Source organism: Pezoporus occidentalis, unplaced genomic scaffold, assembly GCF_034315485.1.
Source record: "Pezoporus occidentalis ecotype Australia unplaced genomic scaffold, CSIRO_AGI_Poc_V1 ctg82, whole genome shotgun sequence".
Lineage (NCBI taxonomy): Eukaryota > Metazoa > Chordata > Aves > Psittaciformes > Psittacidae > Pezoporus > Pezoporus occidentalis.
The window spans coordinates 2,236,732-2,262,160 of record NW_026916181.1 but is presented as its reverse complement, the minus strand read 5'-3'; the positions used below and the strand labels follow the sequence as shown (position 1 = coordinate 2,262,160).

The 25,429-nt window shown below is 51.5% G+C and overlaps 4 protein-coding genes across 6 annotated transcripts in view; 3 read left to right on the top strand and 1 right to left on the bottom strand.

The window, feature by feature from the left end:
* Positions 1 to 25,429, top strand: part of LOC134156151 (5-beta-cholestane-3-alpha,7-alpha-diol 12-alpha-hydroxylase) — a 540,007-nt gene that overhangs the window by 281,900 nt on the left and 232,678 nt on the right. The gene's annotated exons all lie outside the window — the stretch shown is intronic.
* Positions 641 to 17,265, bottom strand: GUK1 (guanylate kinase 1). 3 transcript variants are annotated; one of them, XM_062603966.1, is made up of 8 exons: positions 17,132 to 17,265; positions 9,066 to 9,179; positions 7,393 to 7,434; positions 5,359 to 5,455; positions 2,661 to 2,799; positions 1,682 to 1,766; positions 1,292 to 1,377; positions 641 to 819 (listed from the first exon to the last, which is right to left on the bottom strand). In XM_062603966.1, exons 2-8 carry the CDS (start codon positions 9,175 to 9,177, stop codon positions 784 to 786), a joined length of 597 nt encoding a protein of 198 aa, XP_062459950.1. In that variant the 5' UTR covers positions 9,178 to 9,179; positions 17,132 to 17,265; the 3' UTR covers positions 641 to 783. The 3 variants fall into 3 exon arrangements, with proteins under 3 accessions (XP_062459950.1, XP_062459951.1, XP_062459949.1); XM_062603967.1 differs by lacking the exon at positions 17,132 to 17,265 and adding an exon at positions 15,645 to 15,765; XM_062603965.1 differs by lacking the exon at positions 17,132 to 17,265 and adding an exon at positions 15,340 to 15,478.
* On the top strand, positions 15,789 to 17,585 carry MRPL55 (mitochondrial ribosomal protein L55). Its single transcript, XM_062603968.1, has 4 exons — positions 15,789 to 15,813; positions 16,130 to 16,236; positions 17,143 to 17,332; positions 17,400 to 17,585. The coding sequence occupies exons 2-4, from the start codon at positions 16,211 to 16,213 to the stop codon at positions 17,541 to 17,543; spliced, it is 360 nt and encodes a 119-aa protein (XP_062459952.1). The 5' UTR covers positions 15,789 to 15,813; positions 16,130 to 16,210; the 3' UTR covers positions 17,544 to 17,585.
* CUNH1orf35 (chromosome unknown C1orf35 homolog) lies at positions 17,645 to 21,781 on the top strand. The gene is made up of 9 exons (XM_062603964.1): positions 17,645 to 17,754; positions 18,453 to 18,584; positions 18,700 to 18,853; positions 18,943 to 18,988; positions 19,091 to 19,173; positions 19,312 to 19,384; positions 19,989 to 20,068; positions 20,380 to 20,520; positions 20,710 to 21,781. The coding sequence occupies exons 2-9, from the start codon at positions 18,491 to 18,493 to the stop codon at positions 20,963 to 20,965; spliced, it is 927 nt and encodes a 308-aa protein (XP_062459948.1). The 5' UTR covers positions 17,645 to 17,754; positions 18,453 to 18,490; the 3' UTR covers positions 20,966 to 21,781.

Sequence of the window (25,429 nt, the reverse complement as noted above, 5' to 3'; positions counted from 1 at the left end):
TCTAAAGATCTACCCACACCTAAACTCAAGTGGACCAAGTACACATGAATTACAGGATTGCTGCCAGGATGGCAGACAAGAAGCTGACAGTACCTTTCCCCCAGAAAACAAGGCAGTGAATAGATGATATCCTGCAACCATTCCTTTCTCCTTTTGGGTTACTAAACAAACCCATCTGCTCACTAGGACTGTGGCTAGAGCCAAGCTGTGCTGCTCTGCTACAGCAACAAAATACACCACCAGAGGCAGGCACTGACAGCCAGAAATGCCTTGAGGAGCTGTAGCCAGACCTGCAAAAAGAAGCAGAAGTAAGAGGGAGAAAAGGATGCCAACACTTGTGACATTGGGTGCCAGTGAAGGTGTAAGCCCCTCCATTTGCAGGTGTCACATCAATTTAAGTATCTCCCTGTACTCAGCAGCATTAGCTGGCACAACATGTACCTCCACAAATACTGCAGCAGGATCCAAAGCCATGTGTTAGTGCCACAGCTGCCCAGATAGCTCCTCTACTGCCTTGCAGAATGGCTCTGCCCTTTGGCAGCAGACACCACACAATCACTTCCAAAGCATCCTCCTGAGGTACAAACTTGGGAGAGCACACACCAAGTCTGTGGCGAACACAAGCACAATTGTGACTGGGTTTCATTTTCTTTCCTTTTAATAGAAACATCCTAGAGTAACTCGGGAGGAGGATCAGTCTAAAGGGAATGTCTCTCGCAATGAAATGGGTGTCACGTGCTTCGGGAATGATGTGCAAAGATAAAACATCCAAGCAGGCTCAGCTCAGGATTTCCTGGATTCTTGGGTCTTCTTGATTTCCTGCAAGGAGATCAGGAAAACAACTGAGCATCTGCTACTCTTTGGGAACAATTCTTAGTTTCACAGCTCTGGAGGCCACAAGAGATCATCTCCTCAGACCAGCTCCACAACATTGCAGGACCAAGCCCAGAGTTTACACATGAGCCTTTAGGGAGAAGGCAAGGCTTGACTTTAAGGCTCTTCAAAAATGGCCACAAAAAAAGTGGACCCCTTCCATACTGCCAAGGGACATGTGTTTATTTTGCCCCCAACCCAGTATTGTACTGGATCCGTTTCCCACTCTTAGGCCATTGATCCACCATTGCTTATACATGATCCATGCTCAGCTATGTCACTCAGCAGCTCAAACCATATCAAGTGTGCGCATGTGGTCACATTTCTGTGGCCGCCTATAGACAAACCTTCACCTGCTCATGCTAGAGGTCATCCCTGCCCAGGAAGTGGGGCAAAAAAGCCCTGAACAACAACTCACCTCCAGGAGTGTCTCTTTCAATTCAGAATAGGCTTTTTCTAAATCATCATTAATAATGACCAAGTCGAACAGGCCAGGCTCTTTACCTGGGGAAAGAGACAGCGACAGGGAGTTAAGAGCTTGAGAATGTGTTTCTGTCCAGAGTCATTTCTTGGGTATGACCTGAGTTCCTACGGCATTTTATTATTTCAGCCCCTCTGCCAACCACTCACAAGGAACTGCAGCGGGAAACGATGCAGTATGGTGCTTACATCAAACTCAGGTGATGTCCGAGCCCTGCCAGCACTCCTTTCAGAAAGCAAGTCGGCTGTTCACGCAAAAATCAACTCCTAAATCAGCAATGCATCTCCCTTCTCCTTGTGCACATCACTCAAAGGCCCCTGCACTTACTAAGTTCCAAATCTATGCGGGCTGCAGTCAAACGCTTCATCAAACTTTCTTCTGTCTCAGTCTTTCGATCACGTAGTCTTTTTTCCTGAACACAATGACAAAAACATTTAAGAAACGTGTTCCAAATGCTGTACACAGAAACCACCACCCACCCCACAAGCCAATGCCATTTCCTACTGCCAGCGACCACTGCAGACGAGATAACACTCTGCAAAGAGTGAGGGGCTTTATTTACAGCCCAGAGCAAACTAGTTGCCAAGCTGAGTTTGGGTTCAAAATCTCCTACCCAGAGCTCCAGCTGCCAGTCTCATTTTCCCCCTGCTTTTGGGTTGGTTTGGATTTTTGCAGGTACTCCTGGGAGATGAAATCACTCTGCTGGATTCTGGCAACTGGTGCTGTTGGCTTTCTCCTCCGCAAATTCAATGAGAGCAAGAGGGAAGAGCTAGAGTTGTGGCCTTTACTGCCCATACTCCTTGCACAGCTTCAGCAAGTTGTATATATATGTATGCACATCCATCTCTGCACCATGGCAATGACTTCACTTCTGTGAAAGGCACATGGCAATCACTATTATATAGGGCCCCATAAGGCCAGAGGGGTACAGGATTTCCAGTGCTGCAGAGAGCCAGCTTCCCTCAGTTTAATCTTCTCCTCTCCCCAGCATTAAGCACAACTAATGCATTTAAAGGCTGGCCATGCTGCAATGGAGTCTGTAACCCAATGCAGGCAAACACACCAAGGTGTGGAAACTGTACAGGAGGGACTCAAAAAAAGAGCACAGGAAGATTTATCCCCTGGGGGCCAGACGCTGGGGAGCTGGACTGGGCAGAGGTAAGGGAGTGCTCAGAAATGTCCTCCCCACCTCTTCTACAGCCCTTAAAAACATACAGATGAATCAATGAGGGGGGTCCCCCATCGCTTCAGAGCAAGACGCTGATTACCTCTAACTGCCTAACGGCAAAGGAAGGCGGTCGCTCACCAAGATGTCTATGGACGGAGGTTGCACAGAGATGTAGATGGGGTTCAGGTCCGTCTTCTTGATGTTCTTCACGCCTTGGATGTCGATGTCAAGGACACAGATCTGGTTCTGGGCCTGGACAGCCTGCACTGCACCTTTACTGGGGACAGAGCAAAGAGGGAAGGGGTCAGAGCATCCAGCCACAGCAGTGGTGGCTTGGTTTGTTCCCCCCTAATAGCAGGTCTTCACCTCACAGGACTCCCATGTGCCCAAACTGGCAGGAAAGGAGAGCCTGTTCTGTTCCTGCTGAGCAGTTCTCTTTCCCCAGATGTCCTCTGGATCCCTGGGGCAGAGCAGGGACCTGCTATCTTCTGCTAGAGGCTGGCAAAACCACAATGGAAGGTGTGGAAATAGATAACTCATGACTATCCCATGAGCAGACTGTCTCAGGCGCAAGCTGTAAAAATCCTGCCTTCAACAAACACAGAAGCAACTTTCAGCACACAGCAAAACCACTATGAACTTCCTTCCTCCTGTTTCAGAGATCCACCAGTTTCTGTATCCACATGCTCTCTTGAAGGATGTTTGAGATGGAAACTCCTGCCTGGGTCACAAGATGCACAGTTAAGAAAATATTTTAAGTGGCACTTCTCATATGTCATTACATATGGTATCTCTTCCCCAGCATGGGGGAATTGCCTTGAGTTTGTTCCCGAACACCTAAAATTCTCCCCACCCCAAATCAGCAGTGCCACAGGTACCACAGTTACATGACAGCTCACTGGAAAAACACCTGGAGAGGACAGAGGCAGCTCACGCAGAAGGTGCCTTGCAGGAATAGGGAACAGAGCCCAGATAGAGAAATCTGTAAAGACTTCTGGGAGCCTGCAAGCCCAAAAAAGCCCCAGCAAACTGAGATGACGACTGGAGCAGCCTGCCACAGTGATGCTGTGAGCTCCTCAAGACAGAGGTGGGGAAGAGCAGGCAGACAGGCACCCTCATGGTTCTGCAGCTGGTGTGGTCAGTGCAGCAGGGTCTACTGCCTGCAAAGACACCACTATGATGGGGTCATGCAGGAGGACGGAGGTGGCTGGTGACTTTCCTCCTGACATGGGAGTGCAGTAACACAGGTCATGTCCCCAACAGGAAGGAGAAAGCTGAAGCGAAGCTGTGAGACCAGCTATGTACCCTATACAAATACAGAGGTTTGCTGCATTGCCCAATCGGGGAGCAGCAATAGCCCAGATCTGAGCACCATCCACCACAAATTCACAAGCACTCCCCCAGAATGGCTTGGTTTGCCTTGTGAAAACTGCAGGCTTCATGTGGTATCACCAGGTATCAACTAACTACTGCTACAACCAATCAACAAACACAAACATGTCATTTAATTTGGTTAAAGTATTGAATTACTACAAGGAAATTGGCTGAGGAGAGATGTTTTTTCACCACCCACACTGAGGTAAAGGCACCAAAATCAACTCCACCTACATATCGGGCAATGGAGAGCAGCTGTCTCCTCCATGATGTGGCCAGCTGGATTAAACAGGACCCACGTGAGGGAAGGAAGCCTGTCCTACACAGGATGAAGTCAGGGATTAAGGAGCTTGAACTCAGTCTCTCCTTGCTGCTGGGTATTTGGAAGATGACCTGTCAGCTTTCCCTTCTCTTACCAAACAAGCAACACTGGAACTATCAAGGCCAGGGCAGAGGGGATTGTGCCCCTCCACCAGCCTCAGAGGGAGCATGGCCAGACCCCTGGCAAGACTACCCTTAGCTGCGGTGACAGCAAGTGACCCCTGTGCACGTCACACTGAAACAGCTCACCATTTCACACTGAAATGCACTCACCAAACGTTCCTTCACAGCTGTACACCTACACCACATTCAGCTTGGGGGCCTTATGTTGGGACCTCCCATGAAGAATGCCATCTCCAACAACTCCTCAAGAAAAAGCACATTTAGCTTTTTAAGGAATCTACGTCTTTCTGAAAAACATTGCAGGAAAGTTTCTTTAACGCAACTAATTAAATATCTCAAGAAACATTTAACTTTCCTCCTTAGAAGGTCCTTTACTACAGTGCTGCAATTTTCTCACAATAATTATATAAGATACCTGACTTCTAATTAACATTGCAGCTTAATGTTTTATTGATCACCAGCTCCAACGCCGAGGGCAATGCTATTTTAAAATCCACCTAACCCTTTAACCACAGTTAAGAGTGCTGTGCAATTTATCTGCTCGTAGCAGCCACTTTACCAAAGCAGCACAAGAATTTGTTTCACAACAGCCAACACAGTTACAGCTTCTGCTCCCAAATTCATCATATTCACATCATTAGAAAGTAATTCTCCATTCTGCCCACCATGCTCTGCAAGCACCTGGAAAATACTAAGGAGCATAAAAATCACCCCTGTGCAGGAGGAGTGTTAAGCATATGAACAACTTCAGCAGCCCTCAAATACTGGAGGCTATAGAGGATCTTTAACACAATGATGATTTAATTACAACGACCTAACTCTCTGCATGAGTTAATTTTGCCATCTTAATAAAGCTGATAAGGACATCACTGCCAAAATTAAAGGCTTTGCTTATTGGCAAGAATCTGTGTGTTTGAGAGAAAGAGAGTGTATCTAAGTGAAAATACTTTTTCCTTCACCATTATCTCAGCTCACAGCACTGCCTGGGTTCAGCAGCCACAGTGTCTGAGCCACGTACCTTGTTCCATACATATTTCCAGAGAACTCTGCATGCTCAATGAATTCACCAGCATCAATTTCTTTCTGCATTTCCTCTCTCGTCACGAAGTGGTAATCTGGATAGGGAAAACAGGAAAACCATCCAGGAATTAACAGGTTTGAAGGTAAAGTTTATGGTCAAAATGACACCCGTGGGTGCTTAGGGGAGAAGCAACTTAAAACCTGCTTTGGACAACACTGGCAGACTGCAGATATCTACTTCCTAATTACCTTATACAGCATCCCTTCTCTACACCAACTGCTCAGACACCTGTTCAAAATGTCCTGGAGCTTTCTGTGTGGCCAAAAATGCTGCTGTTTCATACCCTTTATGGTGCAACAGGACCCCCCCTGTGTGCCCACAGGTGTGGAACACATTACAGCTGGACTGCCAAGGCTCTTAATTTGAAAGCATTTATGATTAAAGACTATAATGGGACAACAGAGAGAGAGGCAGATAAAAAGGAACATCAAAATCAAATGAACTAAAAAGGAATGGTTCTCTATCTTTTGTTTAAAATCCTCCCTTTCACTTCAGATGAAACTGTGATCGGAAATTAAAAACAAGCCTCACCTGATTCTTTACAAAACATGCAAACAAACCAGGAAACAGAAAAGTAGCCGGACACAAGCTATTAATACAAATAAGGACATCGCATTAAGCAGGTCTGTATTTGAGGTATCTCACAAAAGCTACCTGGCACTATGGAAAATCAAGACACTCCAGGCCAAGTATGGACTCAAGTGCTTAAATTGAGCCATGCTTTGATAACTCTGGTTAGTGAGTCACAGAGACAGTGTCTAGAAAAGAATACTGATGGCACAGGCTCTGCCTCTGTTAATGTACCACTGCCTAATTAAATTTTGATTTTGCTCTGCCAAGTACATCCCTCCTCATTATGTCCTCTCCAACACCTGGCATATGCTGCAGAACAGTAATGGCTATAGTCTCACTGCCACTGAGACAAAGAACAAAAGTGTGTGCATCATAGAATCCTAGAATGGTTTGGGTTGGAAGGGATCTTAAAGCTCATCCAGTTCCAACCTCACTGCCACAGGGAGGGACACCTTCCACTAGACCAGGTGGCTCCAAGCCCCACCCAACCTGGCCTTGAGCACTGCCAGGGATGGGGCAGCCTTAGCTACTTGGGGTAACCTGTGCCAGGGCCTCACCACCCTCACATCTTCCTCAGATCCCATCTAAATCTCCCCTCTGTCAGTTTAGAGCCATTCTGCCTTGTCCTGTCCCTACCTGCCCTTGTTGAAAGCCCTTCTCCAGCTTTCTTGTCAGCCCCTTTAGGCACTGGAAGCTACTGTAAGGTCTTCCCAGGGCCTTCTCTTTTCCAGGCTGAACAAGCCCAGCTCTCTCAGCCTGTCTCCATAGGAGAGGTGCACCAGACACTGGAGCACCTTCGTGGCCTCCTCTGAACTCACTCCACATCCTTCTTCTGTTGGAGACCTCAGAGGTGGATGCAGGACTGCAGTGGGGGGTGTCTCACCAGAGCAGAGGGGGAAAATCCCCTCCCTTGACCTGCTGGTCACACTGCTGGTGATGCAGCCCAGGACACGGTTGGTTTCTGGGCTGCAAGCGCACACTGCCGGGTCATGGTGAGCTTCTCGTCAACCAACCCCCCAAGTCCTTCTCCTCAGGGCTGCTCTCAACCCAATCTCCCCCAGCCTGTATTTGTGCTTGGGACTGCGCTGCACAAATGCAAGGCAAGACCTTGCACTCAATCTTGTTGAGCTTCATCAGGGTCTGCAGAGGCCCACCTCACGAAGTTCAACAAGGCCAAGTGCAATGTATATATGCATATTTATATATATGTATACATACCCATTCTAAAATATATAATTACTGAATGCCTGCCTAAGGAAATGCACCCTATAAACATAAATGTAGGACTAACTTAGTTACTAGAGGGGATCCATGGACATAATTCACAAAAGCTTAAACACTTTCTGCAGGAATTATTTGCAGAGCCTGGTGAGACAGGCCCAACTGCAGCACACTCACCTTTGCCATTTACTTCTCCAGGTCTTGGCTGCCTTGTGGTATCTGTAAGGAAAAAAACCCAGCTTTGTAAATATTGTAGATCACCCAAGGATGTAACAGTATCAAAGAAATAAAAGCACTATGCAGCAGATGAACCCAATCATGTAGTAACCTGATCCTCTACTTAAAATTCCTAAAGCTTCCAGAATCAGCTAGTTTAACAAAACAACAACATGCAGGATTGGCCTGTAATCGAAGAATCCTAGATAATACGAAAGCAGCCTACATTGTTAGGGGCTGAATGGTCAGTGTGGGACTTAACAGGCTGGGCTTAGTTTCCAGCTTTGCTACAGCCTTCCTGTGTAATGCTAGACACGTTACTTGGACCTCTGCCTCAGATGAGGGGAATTATCGGTGCTCTACTTCACAGAGTCACCGTCATTTGAAAAGATCATGCATCACCCACACAGGTGCTTAAAATAGCCAGATTTAATGAATAAGGGCAAACTCCTGCACGAGGTGAATAAATCAGACAGCCTTTGAAGCCTGCTGGAAGTCATTCAAACTGGTGTTATTTTAAGCACATGCTCTGTAAAACCGAAAAGGAGTTGACAGTCATCACGGAGGGCAAAACTGATTATTTAGGACCAGCAGGAGTTAACCTAATGCAATAAGGCTCTGATCACCTGGTCAAGGTTTTTATAAAGTACCAGTTGCCAAGGTCTAAGTGGCCTATGTATCTCCAGTAACATTAAATCTTTAAACACACAGTACTTGCTCTTTCATGGAGATCACCCGGATCTCAGAGCAAGAATTTCAACTGCAGTATCCAAGACAGTCAGGACACTAAAAACATTATGGTAACGTGCTGAAAAATACACTGCAGAGCTCCAGGGAAAATCAGGTTAATGAGCTGGTGACACAGCCCAGAGTTACGGTAACCTTTAATGTATCACTCAAGAAAAAGAGAACAGGATTAGTACTGCAACAGGTAACCTGTCAGAGGAAAACCCCATGCATTTAAATCCTCTGTTGTGGACACAGAAGGACTTCAGCACTGCTGGCAGGCACGAGCGGACCAATCCGATTGGCCAGGGGTTATTTTCACCTGACAGGGAAACACCCCAGGCAGAGAACAAAGGACCCTTGGCCAGCACTTAAGTGACCAATGTAGAAGAGGTTAACAAACCACCAGAGTAATGGCAGGAGAAATGTATGCAGGTGATGAGGTGAACTGTTTCACTGACAGACCTGGTAATGAGGCAGGCTTCACAAAACTCTAATTTTAAGTGTAAGACTCTGGCATGACACCCTTGGGCTGTTAAAATCCTCATCAGCTTGCACAGGTGGATGGAAAGAAATGGCTTTTGAAGGACAGGTGTTAATTCAGAGTCAAGAATCACTCAGAAAAATCTCATTACCTCCTTGAGCTGTGTTTAGAGGCGTTTGGGGTCACGAGACCAGGCAAGATTTGTCTGCTATTCCAGACAAATCTTAAAACTTGCCATTCAATACCGGTAGTAAAAGGCATCCTGACTTATTTTAACATCACGAAGGCCCCACAGACAAGGCCCTAAGATACAGGCAAGCCATGGAAGCGCATTACTTGGGGCATGAACACCGCAACAAAAGCAGGCTTTGGGCTTACAGGCCTAAACTCCACTGCCCTTCGGCAGAGGCATATAGATACTCACGGGAGACGCTAAAGCCAAATACGTTCTCATAATCTTTAAGCAATTTCTTTAACAAAGTGCTCTTCCCTGCACCTGATGGACCACTCAGAACCACTGGCCTTGGTCCCTGCATAGCTAGAAAGACAGAAAAATATGTGTTTGGTTAGAAACATCCATGAAAAAACACAGCTATGGATTGCCAGGGGTGCTTGGCCCCACAAAACTGCATCTATCTTTTATACCCTTGGATGTAAGTTTCTGCAGGCAAATCTGCAATTATGAGAAAGCATGCGCCTAGAGCTGACAGAAAGTAACTGAAAGTGGAGGATATACAAGGAAAATTCAAACAACTATTACATTCACAGACTGGCAGCAAACAGCACAGAGGTGGCAGCTCTGTGCTACTGCAGAAGACCTGAGCTAGGCGCCCCGAGGAGGGAGGCAGCAGTTTGGAAAGCAGAATGCAGTGCACCAGCAATTGTAGGGTAGCTTCACCTTGCTTTGCTGCTGGCCCCCATTCTTACCTGGGGAGCAAATACCTTGAACAAATAAAGGGCATGTATCACTGCAGCATGAACACTCATCCTCAAGGGACTGAGGTTAAAATCAGACATAACCCAAAGGAGAGGAAACTGGGCTCCAGCTGTCATTAAGCTGGGATAATTCAAGCCAGCTCTGTCCTAGCTCTGCTCTCTGTGAGCAGGGTTGGGTCCCTCTGGGACCCAAATCCTAATGAAAGCTATTTCTCTAATGTGAGGAAAATGCTGTCTGTGCCTTGGTGGCATGTGGAAACATCACAGGACATCCAAATGTGCTGGGCAATGCCAGCTAGTCCTTACTGATACATGTATAGTCACAGCTGCTTCTCTCTCACAGGGAGAGGCCTCAAGAGGAGTTTGCAGGAGATGCTGCAAGAAAAAAGGACAGAAATCCACCAGTGTTACATATATGCAGCTCCAAGCAAGGATGGGATGCTCATGAGACCCCACACCTCTTATGTTGCCCATTTACATCCTAACAAGTACAAACTGTGAGCCCAAGATGGGCAGTTAAAAGTTCACTATCAGTCCTGGGATAAATATCCCCATGCAAAGCCTTTACCACAAGCAGACAACATACTCAAACCTACACCCAGAAGCCCAGCATGTCCTTCACCACTAAACCCCAAAGCCTTCAACAGCAGTCTGAACATGAGTGCGATAGGGGACGCAAACACGCTTTTAGAGTTTATTTCCACATTCCTTGGAACACTAACTCCAGCCCAAGAGAGAAGGGTTTGGTTCCTAGTCCAGGAAAAAAAAAGGCAGCCTGGGGCCACAGAAACCTTTCTACAGTAGTTTCTTCAACCAGAAAGAAAACAACTGGGCATTTTCATGTGCCTGCCTCTCTGGGATGAAGAAAGGTTAATCACCAACATGTGAATAAAGAGCAAAATCCCGAATGACAGTGCAGGGGGTACCGCTGGGGACCCTCATCCATCAGCAATTCAGCAGCTTCTAAACCAGAAGTGATGACGAGAGCGGAGCAAACCAAACAGGCCGATTTTTCCTATTAAGAAAAAAGCCTGAACCACAATTCCTTTCTGCAGCAGCAAAGCCCCTGGAAATGCATATTTTTAATCGCGGTGCCTGGGTGTGGCCTTGGGAGCAATCAGCCAACAGACAGTATAATGCCCTTCCATTTTAAATCAGATCAGAGCATTGTCACCCTGACCTTACAAATCACTTTTTAAACAGCCTTAAGCCAAACTGGGCCTCTCCCAAGGTCAGGCAATGATGCTGCAGCAGGGTAACCTCACCGGGCTGACTCCAGCCTCCATCCCTAAACCACTTCTGTGCAGCTCTATGATCACACAGGCATCCACCAGCCAGCACCACAGCTAGAAAATGACACCAGTAATGCGTGAAAGGACAGAGTATTAATACACAAAGTCTAAGTAGATGCAGCAGCAGCTCATGTGGGCGTAGAACGTTTAATCACCATCCAAATGGAAACTATTTTTTATTATTCTTTTTTTTTGCCATTAGCTTAGCATACTCCAGGTGCCACAGCCTGAGATGCACCAGATCCAACACTGCCAAGTTGTGCAAAGCATCTCCCTCTCCTCTGCCCCACCAGCTCCTCTTGCCCACTTAAATACAAGGGGTGAGCCTTAACCACTGCTTGACAAACACTCCAGAAGAGGAGCTACACAAAGCCCTCCCATCACTCCAGCACGCTTTGCAACACGTCTGCTCCCAAACAATGCTCCTTCATTGCACACTGGCTTCCTTGGCCACCACTGAAAAGCCCCTGCAGGGGACATTCAGATGCCAGCACTGACTCTCTCCAAGAGCTTCACAGCTTCTGCTGTGATCTAGCTGTGCCAGACACATAAATCCTGGCCCCTGACTGCACTATCCAGCCAGGACGCTCCCATCCCAGCCAGAGGAAAAACAGCTTCCCTTTCTTCTCCCTCAAAATTTCATTTGCCCTTCAGCAGGCACGGATAGGAAAAGGGGAATTCAAATCCCTTATAATCATTTCATTCAACCCCAGACAAACTGGGAAAGGACTCGCTGGGAGCATGCTCCTTACCTTTAGAATCCTTACCCTTAGCATCCTTACCTTTAGCTTTTACTCCCTTTCAGCTCAGGTATGAAGTCCAGCCCCTTGTAGCAGCAATATGAGCAGCTGGCAGAAAGCTGGGCTTTTTGCGAGCTGCCTAAAGCCCTAATTACCGAGCTGCAAGTTTAAGATGGCCAATGAAAAGCTGGTCTTTAATCTTCTCTCCTGGTTTCTCCTCCTCTCCCTACTCTCCCAGCTGGTAAAGCTATAGGCAAACAGCAGCCAAACTGTCCCCAGCTCTGCAGGTAACCTCCAGGATCACACAGGCCCTGCAGGTGAGGGACTCACTCAAGGTGAGGTGGAGGGGACCCCAGGAGGTTTCCAGCCCACACTCCTTCTCATAGTGCAGCTGGTACTCGAGCAGTGCCCACAGACACCAAAAACAGACGGGCTCTGAGGTGACACTGATGCACAACAGGCACAAACCCAGGCTAAGAAGCTTCTGCGCTCACATTACACACCCAACAGCTGTGCAGTTGGAAACTCTTCTGGAAAGGCATTTGCTCTTGTTTTTAGCTAGGATTTCTGCAGACAACACTCCTTTTGGACCAAAGTTCACACCACTGCTGACTCCAGCCACTGCTCAGGTCAACAATTAGGCTATTTATCCACCACAGAGGCAACAGGGAAACTCCTCTTGCCCACAGATCCAAACCCAAGCCTCCAGACAGCACACCTCAGTACCTGTGGTGTGTCCTCACAGGGTCTCTGCCACCTGTGTGTAAATGCTCATGGTGCTTTTTCCCCTGAAAGAGCACTGGTGGGGTGTCTGGGGAAGACAGAGACACTCTCCTTGACCTTATTCCCTTTTTTCTCCCCCAGATACTCAGAACTAAAGTCAGAAATGACACATAAGTTACTATCACAGGTCTCACTTCTTTGAGAAACAGGCTAAAAATAAGCCAAAAGATTTGCAAGTGCTTCCTCTTGCCTCCCTCCACATGTATCCCCCCTCTTTTCCTGAGGATCTGCAGAGGAAAACAAGAGTTAATTTAGAAGAGAGGGGGATAAATAAAAGGCATTTCCACTGGCAGATGAAGGGGCTAGGCCCTTGTGTGCAGCTGACATCAAACACCCGCCTGGCAAACCATGAATCTGTGCCAGAGCAGAGCAAAACCTGCTCCCACAGAGCACTTTCGGAAGGCACAGTGCAAGATATGGGGGGCAGCTGCCTGGGGCTGGAGAGGCAAAGGAGGAAAAGGGAGGGTAAGCAGATGATCTCTGCCTCAAGACATGAGCAGCCCAGACATGGAAGCAGATGCCCTCACCTCTAGCATCACAACCAGTTAAACACATGCCCCAACTCCGAAGAACCGCTCCTAATGATGAATGGGTCTCCACAGCAATAGTACTGCCCTCACTGAGCTCCTCTGCTTCCCTCATCCCACCTCCCCCAGCCCTGTTGAACACAGTTCCGATCCCTCTGGCAACCTGAAGCCTTCAAAAACCACAGGCAAAGTGCGAAAAACCCCAGAAAACCCAGACCTGGTAGATCTGGGGCTTTTCCAATCTCCCGTTTGGTTCCCAGCTCAGCAAGGCAGCTACAAATCACATTTTCAAGATATCTGCTGAAGCAACATTACATTTATGTTCAGCAGAAACTCATTTCCCCCCCCTCTTTTCTCAGATTCTGCATTTTCAGAGCAGATAATGTGCAAATATCTAGCACAGAGGATCTCTCATCTCCACTGGCTTACTCCTAAAACTGTTTCGGGTCCAGCCTAACTACACGCACCACCAAAACCACAGCAGGCTGGAGCTGATGTGCAACAGATCAGCACAGCTATCTAATCAATATCCTCAAATCTGGGGAGGTGCCACAGCTGGGACTGAGGTCAAACAGCTGCAAAAAGGCAAGGTGGTCACTGAAGGAGAAGAAATGTTCCTTGGGCCATTCCTACCTGCTAAACTTGCCCTGGATTTTGACTGGGAGGTGGCAACACAACCAGAAAAGCAAAGGACAGACATCGCAGGAGTTAAAATTAATGCTGATTAGCAAAGAGGCTTTACAGAGAAGGTAAAGCCCTCTTATAAAGTCGAAAAGAAGATTAAAGGACAGTTTCCCTGGAGCCCCAAGAAAGGTCTCCTGGATTAGGATTATAATCCCATCCACTATTTTTAGCAGGTTCATTATGAAGCCACCACTCCCACCTTTCTAAATTTTGGGACACTTTCTGAAAGCCAAGCCCAGCCCAGCCAGCTGCAGTAACACAGCAAAGCTTAGCATTGTCCCAGACCAGACAAACCCTTGGCATCTTGATGTCTGTGAAGAGCCCCATGGGCACCATGATGCTGCTCCAGCAGCCACAACCCCAGACCTGTATAGAATCAACTAGGTTGCACAAGAACTTTAAGATCATCAAGTCCAACCATTACCTCAGCACTGCCTAGACCACCATTAAACCATGTCACTGAAGGCCCCTTCTACATGGTTTGTCATCACTTCCAGGGATGGTGATTCCACCACTTCCCTGGGCATCCTGTTCCAATGCCTGACCACCCTGCTAGTGAATAAATTGTTCCTAATATCCAATCTAAACCTGCTCTGGTGCAGCTTAAGGCTGTTACCTCTTGTCCTGTCATTTGTTACTCCGGAGTAGAGACCAACCCCACTTCACTACAACCTCCTTCGAGGTAGTTGCAGAGAGCAACAAGGTCCCCCCTGAGCCTTCTCTTCTCCAAACTAAACCGGCCCAGTTCCCTCAGCCATTCCTCTTCAGACTGGTGCTCCAGGTCCTTCACCAGCTTTGCTGCCCTTCTCTGGACCCACTCCAGTATCTCTCTTATAGTGAGAGGCCCAGAACTGAACACAGTATTCACATACTCATTCACCTGGGGAACGGGATGGCTGGACTGCAAGGTCCTGCCCGGCCAGTGGGCTGCTTACATAAAAGAATTACAGAAATACTGAAGCAGGAGCAAAGCATCCCCACCACAGAACCCAGATCCAGTGGGAACACAGAGCCACCTTTATCACAGAAGCAATTACCTAAAGAGCACAGATTACCCCGTTGCTGACTGCAGTGTGGGCATGCCTGGCTCTGCAGGGAGCAATGATGCTGCAGGAGACAAGACCCAGTTGCTCAAGGTGATTTCATTGCAGAAACCACCTGGGGCCAGGCCAGATGGCCAGCAGTCATTACAACGTGGTGTCCTGCAAAACTGGACCAGTTTAACTTAACCACCGGGTCCAATCCAGTTGATGCAGGCAGGTGCACTTCCACAGAGATGAAGCTAAGGCAGGTGTGGTTTTGCCACCCACCTCCCCACATACACAGTGTTTCACCACACAGTGATGTATATTTGAGTACCTGCAGGCTGCATGCCCCAAGCGCCCTTTCTCACGCACTGATGAAACCCACCCGACATAGCACACACACCCCTGGGCTTATCTAACGGGGAGCATCCCGGAGCCATTCCTAAGCACCACACCGACGTGGCTGGAGAAAAGGGGACCACGGCACCAGGGACAGACCCAAGCATGTCCCACCGCCCGCCCTGCCTGGACTCAGCACCCCATCAGGCCCTCAGGGGGGAGATGGGGAGCTCGGCGTGCCCGGCCAGGGGCACCTGTGGCGGGACCCGCACCCCTCACAGGCACCTCAGCGCGGCGGGGCCGGCTGTGCCTCGCCTTGCCTCGCCTCGCCCCACCGGGGCTGGGCCCTAAGGAACCGACCCCGGCGCTCACCCGCCGCCCGCGCGATGGCTCCGCGCAGCCGCTGCCCGATCATGAGGATGGGGGCGGAAAGCGGAGGAGGGGGCGGTACCAAGGGCTCCCGCGTCCCCACCGCCGCCACGGTGCGCACTGACGTCAGGCGGACGGCGAAGAGGAGCGCCGCGCGGTCACGTGAGCGGAGGGCGGTGGGACAGACCACGGGAGAGGGAAGGGGGGGGGGGGATAAACGGTCAGTGTGGGGGCGCCAGGACTGAGCAGTGCGGGCTGGGGAGCGCTTGGGGCTGCTTGGGGGGGGGGGGGGTCGGGTCAGCTCTGACCTGGCCATGATGGGGGTTAAGACGAGCCACAGCGCGGTGGGGAGAAACGCGGTACCCTGGGCTGAACCATTTGCGGGGAGGGGTGGGGGAGGCTGTCTTGGATCGAACCAAGATGGGGGTAGGTGGGGAGTCGTTGTGGGGCTGAACTATGGCGGAGCAGAGGGAGCCAGTATGGGGCCGAAGCATGGGAAGAATGGGGGGGAGCTGTCATGGAGCTAAACCATGGGGAGGGAGGAATCATTATAGGGCCGAACCATGGCGGAGATAGGGGGAGTCAATAGGGCGCCAAACCGTAGCGGGGATATATGGAACCATTATGGAGCCAAACTATACTTGAGGGGCCTTTATTGGTCTAAACCATGGTGGGGTGGGGGGGAGCCAACATGGGGCTGATGCATGACGGAGAGGGGACTTGGGAGGTTGCGCTGTGATGAGGATGGGGCCATCACCCTACAGCCATGCCATACGAGCTCTGTGTCTCCTAGGGTGTCCCTGGGAGGCTGCTGCACCTCCTGCTGTCTGCCAGCTCCTTACATGCTTGATCTGCCCTCACTCACTCAAGTAAGATGGCAGCTGCAAGCCGGGCACTGAGGTGAGTTGGTGGCAGCGGCCGCAGTGCCCCGGCGGAGAAGCTGGGCCCTTCGTCAGGAGCCTTGCTGGGGACAGGTTTTTTGGGGTGATGAAGGTTTGTGTCTTCCGTAATGAAGTCCAGCCCGGCCAAACACAATGTCCTGCACATGGATCGGGGCAATCCCAAGCACAGCTACAGGTTGGGGCAGACTGGATTGAGAGCAGCCGTGAGAAGGACTTGGGGGTGCTGGTTGACAAGAAGCTCACCATGACCCAGCAGTATGTGCTTGCAGACCAGAAACCAACTGTGCCCTGGGCTGCATCACCAGCAGGTCAGTTCTGCTCTGGTGAGACCTCCTCTCCTGCACTGCTGCAGCTCTGGGGTCCGCAGCATAAAAGGTGCAGAGCTGTTGGAGTGAATCCAGAGGAAGGTACAAAGATGCTCCGAGGGCTGGAGCAATGGAGACAGGCTGAGAGAGCTGGGCTTGTTCAGCCTGGAGAAGAGAAAGCTCCCGGGAGACCTTAGGGCAGCTTCCAGTGCCTAAAAGGGCTGACAAGCTGAAGAGGGACTTTTGCCAAGGACAGGTAAAGACAGGACAAGGCAGAATGGCTTTAAACTGACAGAGGGGAGATTTAGATGGGATCTGAGGACGAAGTTCTTCCCTGTGAGGGTGGTGAGGCCCTGGCAGAGGTTGCCCACAGAAGCTGTGGCTGCCCCATCCCTGGCAGTGTTCAAGGCCAGGCTGGATGGGGCTTGGAGCAACCTGGTCTAGCAGAAAGTGTCTCTGTCTATGGCAGTGGGAGTTGGAACTGGATGAGGTTTAAGGTCCCTTCTAACTCCAACCACTCTGAGATTTAACACACCATGATGGCATCTCTTGCTCTCACAGCCGTGACTGACCTCACTTCTCTTTTACCTTCCCACCAGCGCCCTGCGCCTCGACACCATCCTCAGGCTGCCTCCGGTGATCGCCCTCTCCAGCCGCAGCAACTCCAACCGCACTTCAGTCTCCCACCTCCACAGGCAGCTCTACGGCCGCCTCTACCCCGTCCTGCTGGTCAAGACCGACGGCTCCACCATCCGCCTGCGCTACAAGGAGCCCAAGCGGATCCTCATGGTGAGGCGGGCGGCGGGCGGGGCGGCTGAGGGCGCGGCTGGGCCGGGGCTTCACGCCGTTCCCTCAGCTGCCGATCGACAGCAACACGCTGCCCGAGGCGGAGCGCAAGGCGCGGCTGCGGAGGCAGTTCCCCAGCAAGCCCAAGGCCGAGCAGGAGGACACCTTCGAGGGCATCGACCTGGGCACCTACGAGCGGTTCTGGAAGAAGTGAGGCGGCGGAACCAGCCTTTAATAAACAAATACAACCGGCAAACGGCTCCTCGTGGTGCCGCCGTAGGCGGGCTTTTCCTTCGGGTTCTTCCACCCGCCCCCCTGCCTTCCTTGATGCAGTGGTACGGTCCGCCACGCAAAGGCACTCTCCCCACCGCGAGCGGTGGTAGCGGCCGGGGCGAGCGGGCTCCGCAGGCGGGAGCGAACGCGAGGTGCGTGCGCGGGTGGGGGGAGGCGTGTGTGACCCCAAGGTTTGAACCCGCATCCCCCCCCAGTCCGGTCATGAGGGGATCCCCGAGGCTGGCGTTCACACACCTCGGGGACGTGCGGACACCCCCCCCCCCCCCCCCCGGACGTGCAATCGGTCTTCCGGGTCGTGCGACCGCCCTCCCCCCCTTCTCCAGTGTGTGTACCCTTCTGGTCCGTGCAACTCCCCTTAAGCCGCCCCCCCTCCCCCCCCCAAGCTCTCCCATCTCCTCCTACCCCGTGGCGTCCACCCCCCGTCCTCCAGGCCCTGTAGCTCCTCTCAGGCTGTGCAACACCCCCCACACAGGCTGCAACCCCGCCAGCTCCTGTGGACCTGTGTATTAATCCCCACACCGTCTGTTCTCCGTCCCCCCCACCAGGCCCTGCCACCCCTCCCCAGGCCGTGTATCCCCCACCAGGCAGCGTATCTTTTCCCCCAGGCCCTGCCATCCCAGTTCCAGGCCGTACAACTCCCCAAGCCAGGCACCCCCTGCCTTTGGGTTGTGCACCTGCCCTTCCAGGCTGTGCAGTCCCCTTCTCCAAGGATTTGCCTACCCCACCGACTCCAGAGGGGGCACATTTGTTTCCCCTAACTCAGTGACCCTCCATCATCCCCTACATGGAGGAGCTGGGGGGGCTAAACCCGGGCCTGGCCCCTTTGCAGGTCACCAGCGCCCCACCACCACTGAGGGGTCCAGCACCATGTTTGGCTCTTCCCGAGGAGGAGTGCGAGGGGGCCAGGACCAGTTCAGCTGGGAGGATGTCAAGACAGACAAACAGCGTGAAAACTACCTGGGTGAGGACCGACCTTGGCCAAACCCCCTTTCCATCCCCATCTTCCCTGTCCCCCCAGCATGGTTTTGGGGTGCAGATAGATGTTTTGGGGTGTTATGCTGTCTTGCCCCCCACAGGAAACTCCTTGATGGCGCCGGTGGGCCGGTGGCAGAAGGGGAAGGACCTGACATGGTACGCCAAGGGCAAGAAGGACACAGCCCCTGCACTGTCCCGTGAGGAAGAGCTGGCTGCTGTCCGCCTGGCTGAGCAGGAGGCCATGCTGGCAGCCCTGTGAGTCTACCCCCACTGCCACCGCAGAAACACAGGAGGTGCAAGGTATCCCCCACCCATATACGCATCACCTGGGTTTTGTTTTATAGGGGCTACAAGAACCTCAAGAGGCAGCCCACCGGGCTCAGCAGGGAGGTAAGGGGGGCCCATGCATCCCGTGTCATCTCCCCTCAGCTCCGTGTGGTGTTTTATGGGGACACACACACACACACTGAGGACATTCTTGACCCCCCACAGGACCTGGCCGAGGTGTGCAAGCGGGATGGCACCGAGCGGGATGAGAAGAATGTGGACCGGGTGGTGGGCTTGGGCAGCTCGAGGTACAAGGAGCCAGTGGGGGTCCCACACCAAAATGCCCCATTTCAGGGCAATGCGATTGTTTAATTTTGCCATTTTAATGCTTTTTTGTTGTTGTTTCTGTGGGGTTTGTTTTCATTTGGTGACTCGTCTCTCCCCAGCGGCAGTGCTGGCCGGATAATGCTGTCCAAGGAGGACAAGGAGGCTGCCAAGATGGGGCTTTCTATCTTCACGGTACGGTGCTGTCATTTTCCTTACCAGGTTTAAATCAAAGATTGAAAAAGGGCAGAAATCCCTGCCCCACGCTCAGGGTGTTTTATTTAAAACCAGAGCTGATGGCTGTAGCACAGAGGCCCGTGTCCTGTCTGCACAGAGGTAATTTGTGGGGTTTTAATTAGAAGCAGCTCTTGTGGGTATTCGAATTTTTTCTGAATTTAATTTTTATTCAATTTTCTTTTTTTTTTTTTTTTCCAAATTAAATTTAATTTTTCGTAGAATCCCAGAATGGTTCGGGTTGGAAAGGATCTTAAAGCTCACCCAGTTCCAACCCCCTGCCATGCACAGGGACACCTTCCACTAGACCAGGTTGCTCCAAGCCCCATCCAGCCTGGCCTTGGACACTGCCAGGGATGGGGCAGCCACAGCTTCTCTGGGCAACCTGTGCCAGGGCCTCACCACCCTCACAGGGAAGAACTTCTTCCTCAGATCTCATCTATATCTCCCCTCCGTCAGTTTAAATCCATTCCCCTTTGTCCTGTACTACAAGAAGATCGCTGCTTCTTGTAATTCAAAGCTATGGCCTTACAGACTCGCTCTTTTTCTCTCTTTCCAACCCTAGCACCAGAAAGTCTCCAGCAGCCCAGAGATGCCTCTCTCCAAGAAAAAGCAGGAGAAGGAGGAGAAGGTGGAGGAGAAACGGTGAGTATGGAGACTGCCATTTTGGTGGGGAACTACCAGAAATGGCCTATTTTTGCAAGGAAGATACTTTGCAAAATGCTTCTGTGGCTCCTTTTGGCATTGGGCTTGTTCTGCATCTGCCTGAATCATCCCCAAAACCTCTGGTTTGCCCCGAAAACCTGTTTGTTGAGTTGTTTTGGATTTTTTTATGGGCACTTCTTGGCCAAGGATGGAAGTGGTGAGATGCAGCTGGAGGGAGGGATGGGGATGAGTGTTTGGAGGAGGCAAATGGATGTGTGTGGCAGGGATACTCACTGATCTCTTCCCTGCAGACCGGAAGGGAGCAAGAAATCCAAAAAGGAGAAAAAAAAAAAGAAAAAGAAAAAACATAAGAAGGAAAAGAAGAAGGATAAGCATCACAAGAGAGATGCTGTCTCATCGTCCTCCGAGTCGTCTTCGGACGAGGATGACAGGTAGCTCAGGATTGGCAGAGCATCATTGCTGGAAAATGGGCTGAAGGATTTAGGAGAGCTGCATTATCGTGGCTGGCATCAGGATGCCCCATCAGCATCTCCTGGCTTTCCAAAATCCATTTTTCATCCCCAGAATCAGCTTCTTGATTCCCTGTGTCCCCACTGTCCCTTACTTTTCCTTACCCGTAGGCACCATCGAAGGAAGACCCAGCAGCACCCTGAGCCATCACGGCACAGCGGCCGGCATCGGCAGGACACAGATTCCTCCAGCAGCAACAGCGATTCCGGTAGGAGCCCCTCGCGCCACCCTGCCCGTCAGCAGAGCCAGAGCAGGGATGGCCATGGCTGGCACCCATCCCCGCGGCGCAAAGGGAGGAAGAGGAGCAGGAGCCGGTCCCCTCCGTCCCGTGGGGCCAGGCAACGCCATGACACCGATTCGGACTGAGAGGAAGCTTGGAGGTTGTTTCCCAGGGAGAGCTTACAGAGACTATCTATTTTATAAGGTTATTAAATTAAAGAAGCCACAGCTCTGCTGTTGCCGGGGCTGAGCCCAGCGAAGCTCGGTGTGTGGTGCAATGGCAGCTGCCCCTTCCCTGCCCACAGCCCCTGCCTTCAACATGGGACAGCCCCACCAGTGGTGGGGGGCAGCAGGGGGCTGGGTGCCTCCCTCCTCACTGCCTGGATCTATCTGTCCAGCCATGATTTAGCTGTGGGGTGGGTGCTGGCACTGGAGTGGTTCTGGCTGCAGTGCTAGAAATGCTGCAGATACTTTGTGTTTATGTAAAGAGACTTATTACTATGCAGTTATTGTGTTTTTAACATCTTTCAAAGCCCTCAAGTAGCTGCCAGTGAAGTGGCTGAAGGAGGATTTCTTTCCTTAAGTTTACAGCTGTGAAATAAAACCCAGGACTCATGCACTGCTGGGAGGGTTTTGCATCTTGGGTCCGATGGGTTTATGAGAGCCAGGCTGTCGGGCTCTCCACAGGACCACCTCTGCACTCCATGGGCTGATGAGTGCTCCCCACATGGTGATGGATGCTCTTCATGTCATAAGGGTGCTCCCCATGGGGCTACACATGCTCTCCATAGAGCAGTGATGCCCTCCATGCGCTATGGGTGTTTTTCAAGGGTCATGGGTGTTCTCCATGGGTTGAGGTAGGCTCCCCATGGGCCATCACACACTCCATAGGGCACATGTACACGTGCAAGCAGGGGAGAACTTGCGATGTCAGTGATGTCAGGAGGCCAATGTGGCACCTCTCTACAAAAAGGGCAGGAAGGAAGACCCTGGGAACTACAGGCCTGTCAGCCTGACCTTGGTGCTGGAGAAAGTCATGGAGCAGATGATCCTAAGTGAGGTCATAAAGCACATACAGGTAAATGAGGGGATCAGGCCCAGTCAGCACGGGTTCATGAAGGGCAGGTCCTGCTTGACCAACCTCATCTCCTTCTGTGATAAGGTGACCTACCTGGTTGAGGATGGACATTGTGTATTTGGACTTTAGTAAAGCATTTGACACTGTCTCCCACAGCATTCTCCTGGACGAATTGGCTGCTCATGGCCTGGATAGAAGGATTCTTCACTGGGTTGGAAACCGGTGGGATGGCCGAGCCCAAAGAGTAGTGGTAAATGGTGTCACATCTAGTTGTTGACTGGTCACTAGTGGTGTCCTTCAGGGCTGTGTTGGGGCCGGTGTTTAATATCTTCATTGATGATCTGGATGAGAGGGTCAAGTGCACCCTCAGTAAATTTGCAGATGACATCAAGCTGGGTGGGAGTGTTGATCTGCTGGAGGGTGGGAAGGGTCTGCAGAGGGATCTGGAGGCTGGGTTGATGTGCTGCGGCCAATTGTATGAGGTTCAACAATGCAAAGTGCTGGGTCTTGTACTGGCTGGAAATCTGCTCATTGGAAAAGGAGCTGGGGGTGCTGATGGCCACTGAACATGAGCAGCTTGTGACCAGGCAGCCAAGAAGGCCAATGGTATCCTGGCCTGTATCAGCAGTAGCGTGTCCAGCAGGGGCAGGGAAGTGATTGTCCCCTGTACGCAGCACTGGTGAAGTTGCATCTCAAATCCTGTGCTCAGTTTTGGGCCCCTTGCTACAAGAGAGACATTGAGGTGCTGGAGTGGGTCCAGAGAAGGGCAACGAAGCTGGTGAAGTGTCTGGAGCACAAGTGTGATGAGGAACTGCTGAGGGAACTGGGGTTGTTCAGTCTGGAGAAGAGCAGGCTAAGGGGGGACCTTATCGCTCTCTACAACTGCCTGAACGGAGGTTGTAGTGAGGTGGGAATGGGTCTCTCAAGTAACAAATGATAGGACAAGAGGGAATGGTCTCAGGCTGTGTCAGGGGAGGTTTAGATTGGATATTAGGGAAAATCTCTTCATGGAGAGGCTGATCAAGCATTGGAACAGGCTGTCCAGGGAAGTGGTGAAGTCACCATCCCTGGAAGTGTTCACAAACCGTGTAGATGTAGCATTGACATGGTTTAGTGGTGGACTTGGCAGTCCTGGAGTAACAGTTAGACTTTATGATCTTAAAGGTCTTTTCCAACTTACTGATTCTATGGTTCTATGATTCTTGATGCACTGAGAAAAGGGAAATTCTCATCAATAAATAGAAATACTGATCCGAATGGAAAGGGGTTGTCCCAGGCAGCTCTGGGCCGGAGCATCGCTGGCTGCAGGAGTGGCTGTGCCAAGCACAAGGGCCCCGTTTGTGAATTAATGATGCAACATGTCCTGCTGCACACAGGGCGGGTTTGTGTGCCTTGGCACACAAGAGCCCCGGGCTGGCCACCGGCCTTGCTCTGCACTTTGGCAGCGCTGGGGGGGTTTCTGTCACACTATGACAGCTGGGCGGGAGGGATGGGGTGTGGAGCGGCGCTGCTGGTGCGGGGTGGGACCAGGCGTGCCCGGTGTGGAACAAGGGCAGCATTCATCATGGGGGGGGGACACAGCAGGACCGGGCTGAGGAGGTGAAATAAAGCCCTTCTGTCCTGCTCCCCGGCTGCGAGCACGTGCATAACCCTGCCAGCATGGGCAGCAGGAGATGCTGCGGGGCAGTCGTAAGCTTCAGTGCTGCCCCAGCACACCCCAAGATGCTTTCTAGGGGGGTTAACAACCTCTTGGCAGCATCTCAGGGCTATTCCTCTTGGTTTGAGCAGCCACAGCCCCACATCCAGCCCAGGGACCCACTGGTGGCTGCCCACATGCAACTCATGGGGTGCAAGTGGGGTATCCCTGAACCCCTGTGCTCCCTGGCTGGAGGCTCTGACCTGACCAGCACTCCCCAGACCAAGCTCACCAAGTTAGAAGTCACCTCCCCCCCCCCGGGGATGTTTGGGGTCCAAGCTGTGAAAGGGGCCTGCTGGGAGCATCCCAGTGCAGGTCTGTGTTAACAGGAACTCAGTGCCAGGAGATCCAGGCTGAAAGGGGAACTTCGGAAGAGCTGAACAACCGCAGCAGGCAGAGAACAAACCCAGAGTCCACACAAATCCCAGCACTCCACTTCAAATCATGCTCCCTGCACAGGCTCCCACTTCCCCTTCCTCCGTCTCCCACGCAAGTGGGTGGATGCTTCCAGCAGGGCTTGACTCTGCCAGGACTATTCACATCTGCAGCTCTAAGCAGTCCTAGGCATGACAGGCAAATGTGGGTTTCACAGAATCAGAGAATCATAGAATCCCAGAATGGTTTGGGTTGGAAGGGATCTTACAGCTCATCCAGTTCCAACCCCCTGCCATGGGCAGGGACACTTTCCACTAGACCAGGTTGCTCCAAGCCCCATCCAGCCTGGCCTTGAACACTGCCAGGGATGGGGCAGCCACAGCTTCTCTGGGCAACCTGTGCCAGGGCCTCACCACCCTCACAGGGAAGAACTTCTTCCTCAGATCTCATCTCAATCTCCCCTCTGCCAGTTTAAAGCCATTCCCCCTTCTCCTGTCCCTACCTGCCCTTATCAAAAGCCCCTCTCCATCTTTCTTGTCAGCCCTTTTAGGCACTGGAAGCTGCTCCAAGGTCTCCCCAGCTTTACCAAGCCCCATGCTGGCTGGGCTGTGGCACAGCCATCCTGGGGCAGTTCAGCCTGGCCAGGAGAGCTCCCTCTGCCCAGCTTCCTCTGCCTCCCCGCGAGGTTGCACCTCTGGCTCCCTGCTCCTGCAGAGAACTCCCACCCATTTACTATGGGCTGTGAGAAGATGCCTTCCCTGACTCCACAGCCAGCTGTTTCACAGCTCAGTTTCTCCCACCCTCTCTCCTTTGAAACCTCTGCCAAGGCTTTACCCCCTGCCTGTTGCTGGTCCCGGCTGGACTGCGGGGGAACCACACCAGAACACAGTTTTGTGCTCATGCTTCCCCTGGGCATGAGATGACTCCTGCCTGGACGGGTGGCTAAAACTCCAGGGCTGGACTTAGTCCGGTATACAGCAGAGGGCACGTCAGGGTCTCTCAGCTTGCTGATCCTGGGGAACCACCAGTGCGTTCTGTTTTTTTCAGCAGTGCAAAGTGTTACCAGCAGAAGAGTTCAGAGTTCAAGTTCAGAGCAGCTATGGCTGCCCCATCTCTGGTAGGCTGGACGGGGCTTGAAGTAACCTGCTCTAGGAAAAGGTGTCCCTGCCCGTGGCAGGGGATTGGAACTGTATGAGCTTTAAGACCCCTTCCAACCCAAACCAGTCTGATTCAAGTCCAATGACCTCCCAGACCAGGAACAGACATCCTGCCCTATTAGGCATGTGGGGATCCTGATTCAGAGCTTGAAACTCAAGGCAAGAATAACCTGACCTGCAGGAGTTTTGTAATCCTGTTGTTTGCCCAGCAGTATTTACCCTTCACTACTGAAGCGAGCCCAAGGAACAGACCTGGGGCTCAGGCAGCACTTACTGAGGAACCTGAATCAACCCATCCTCCTACC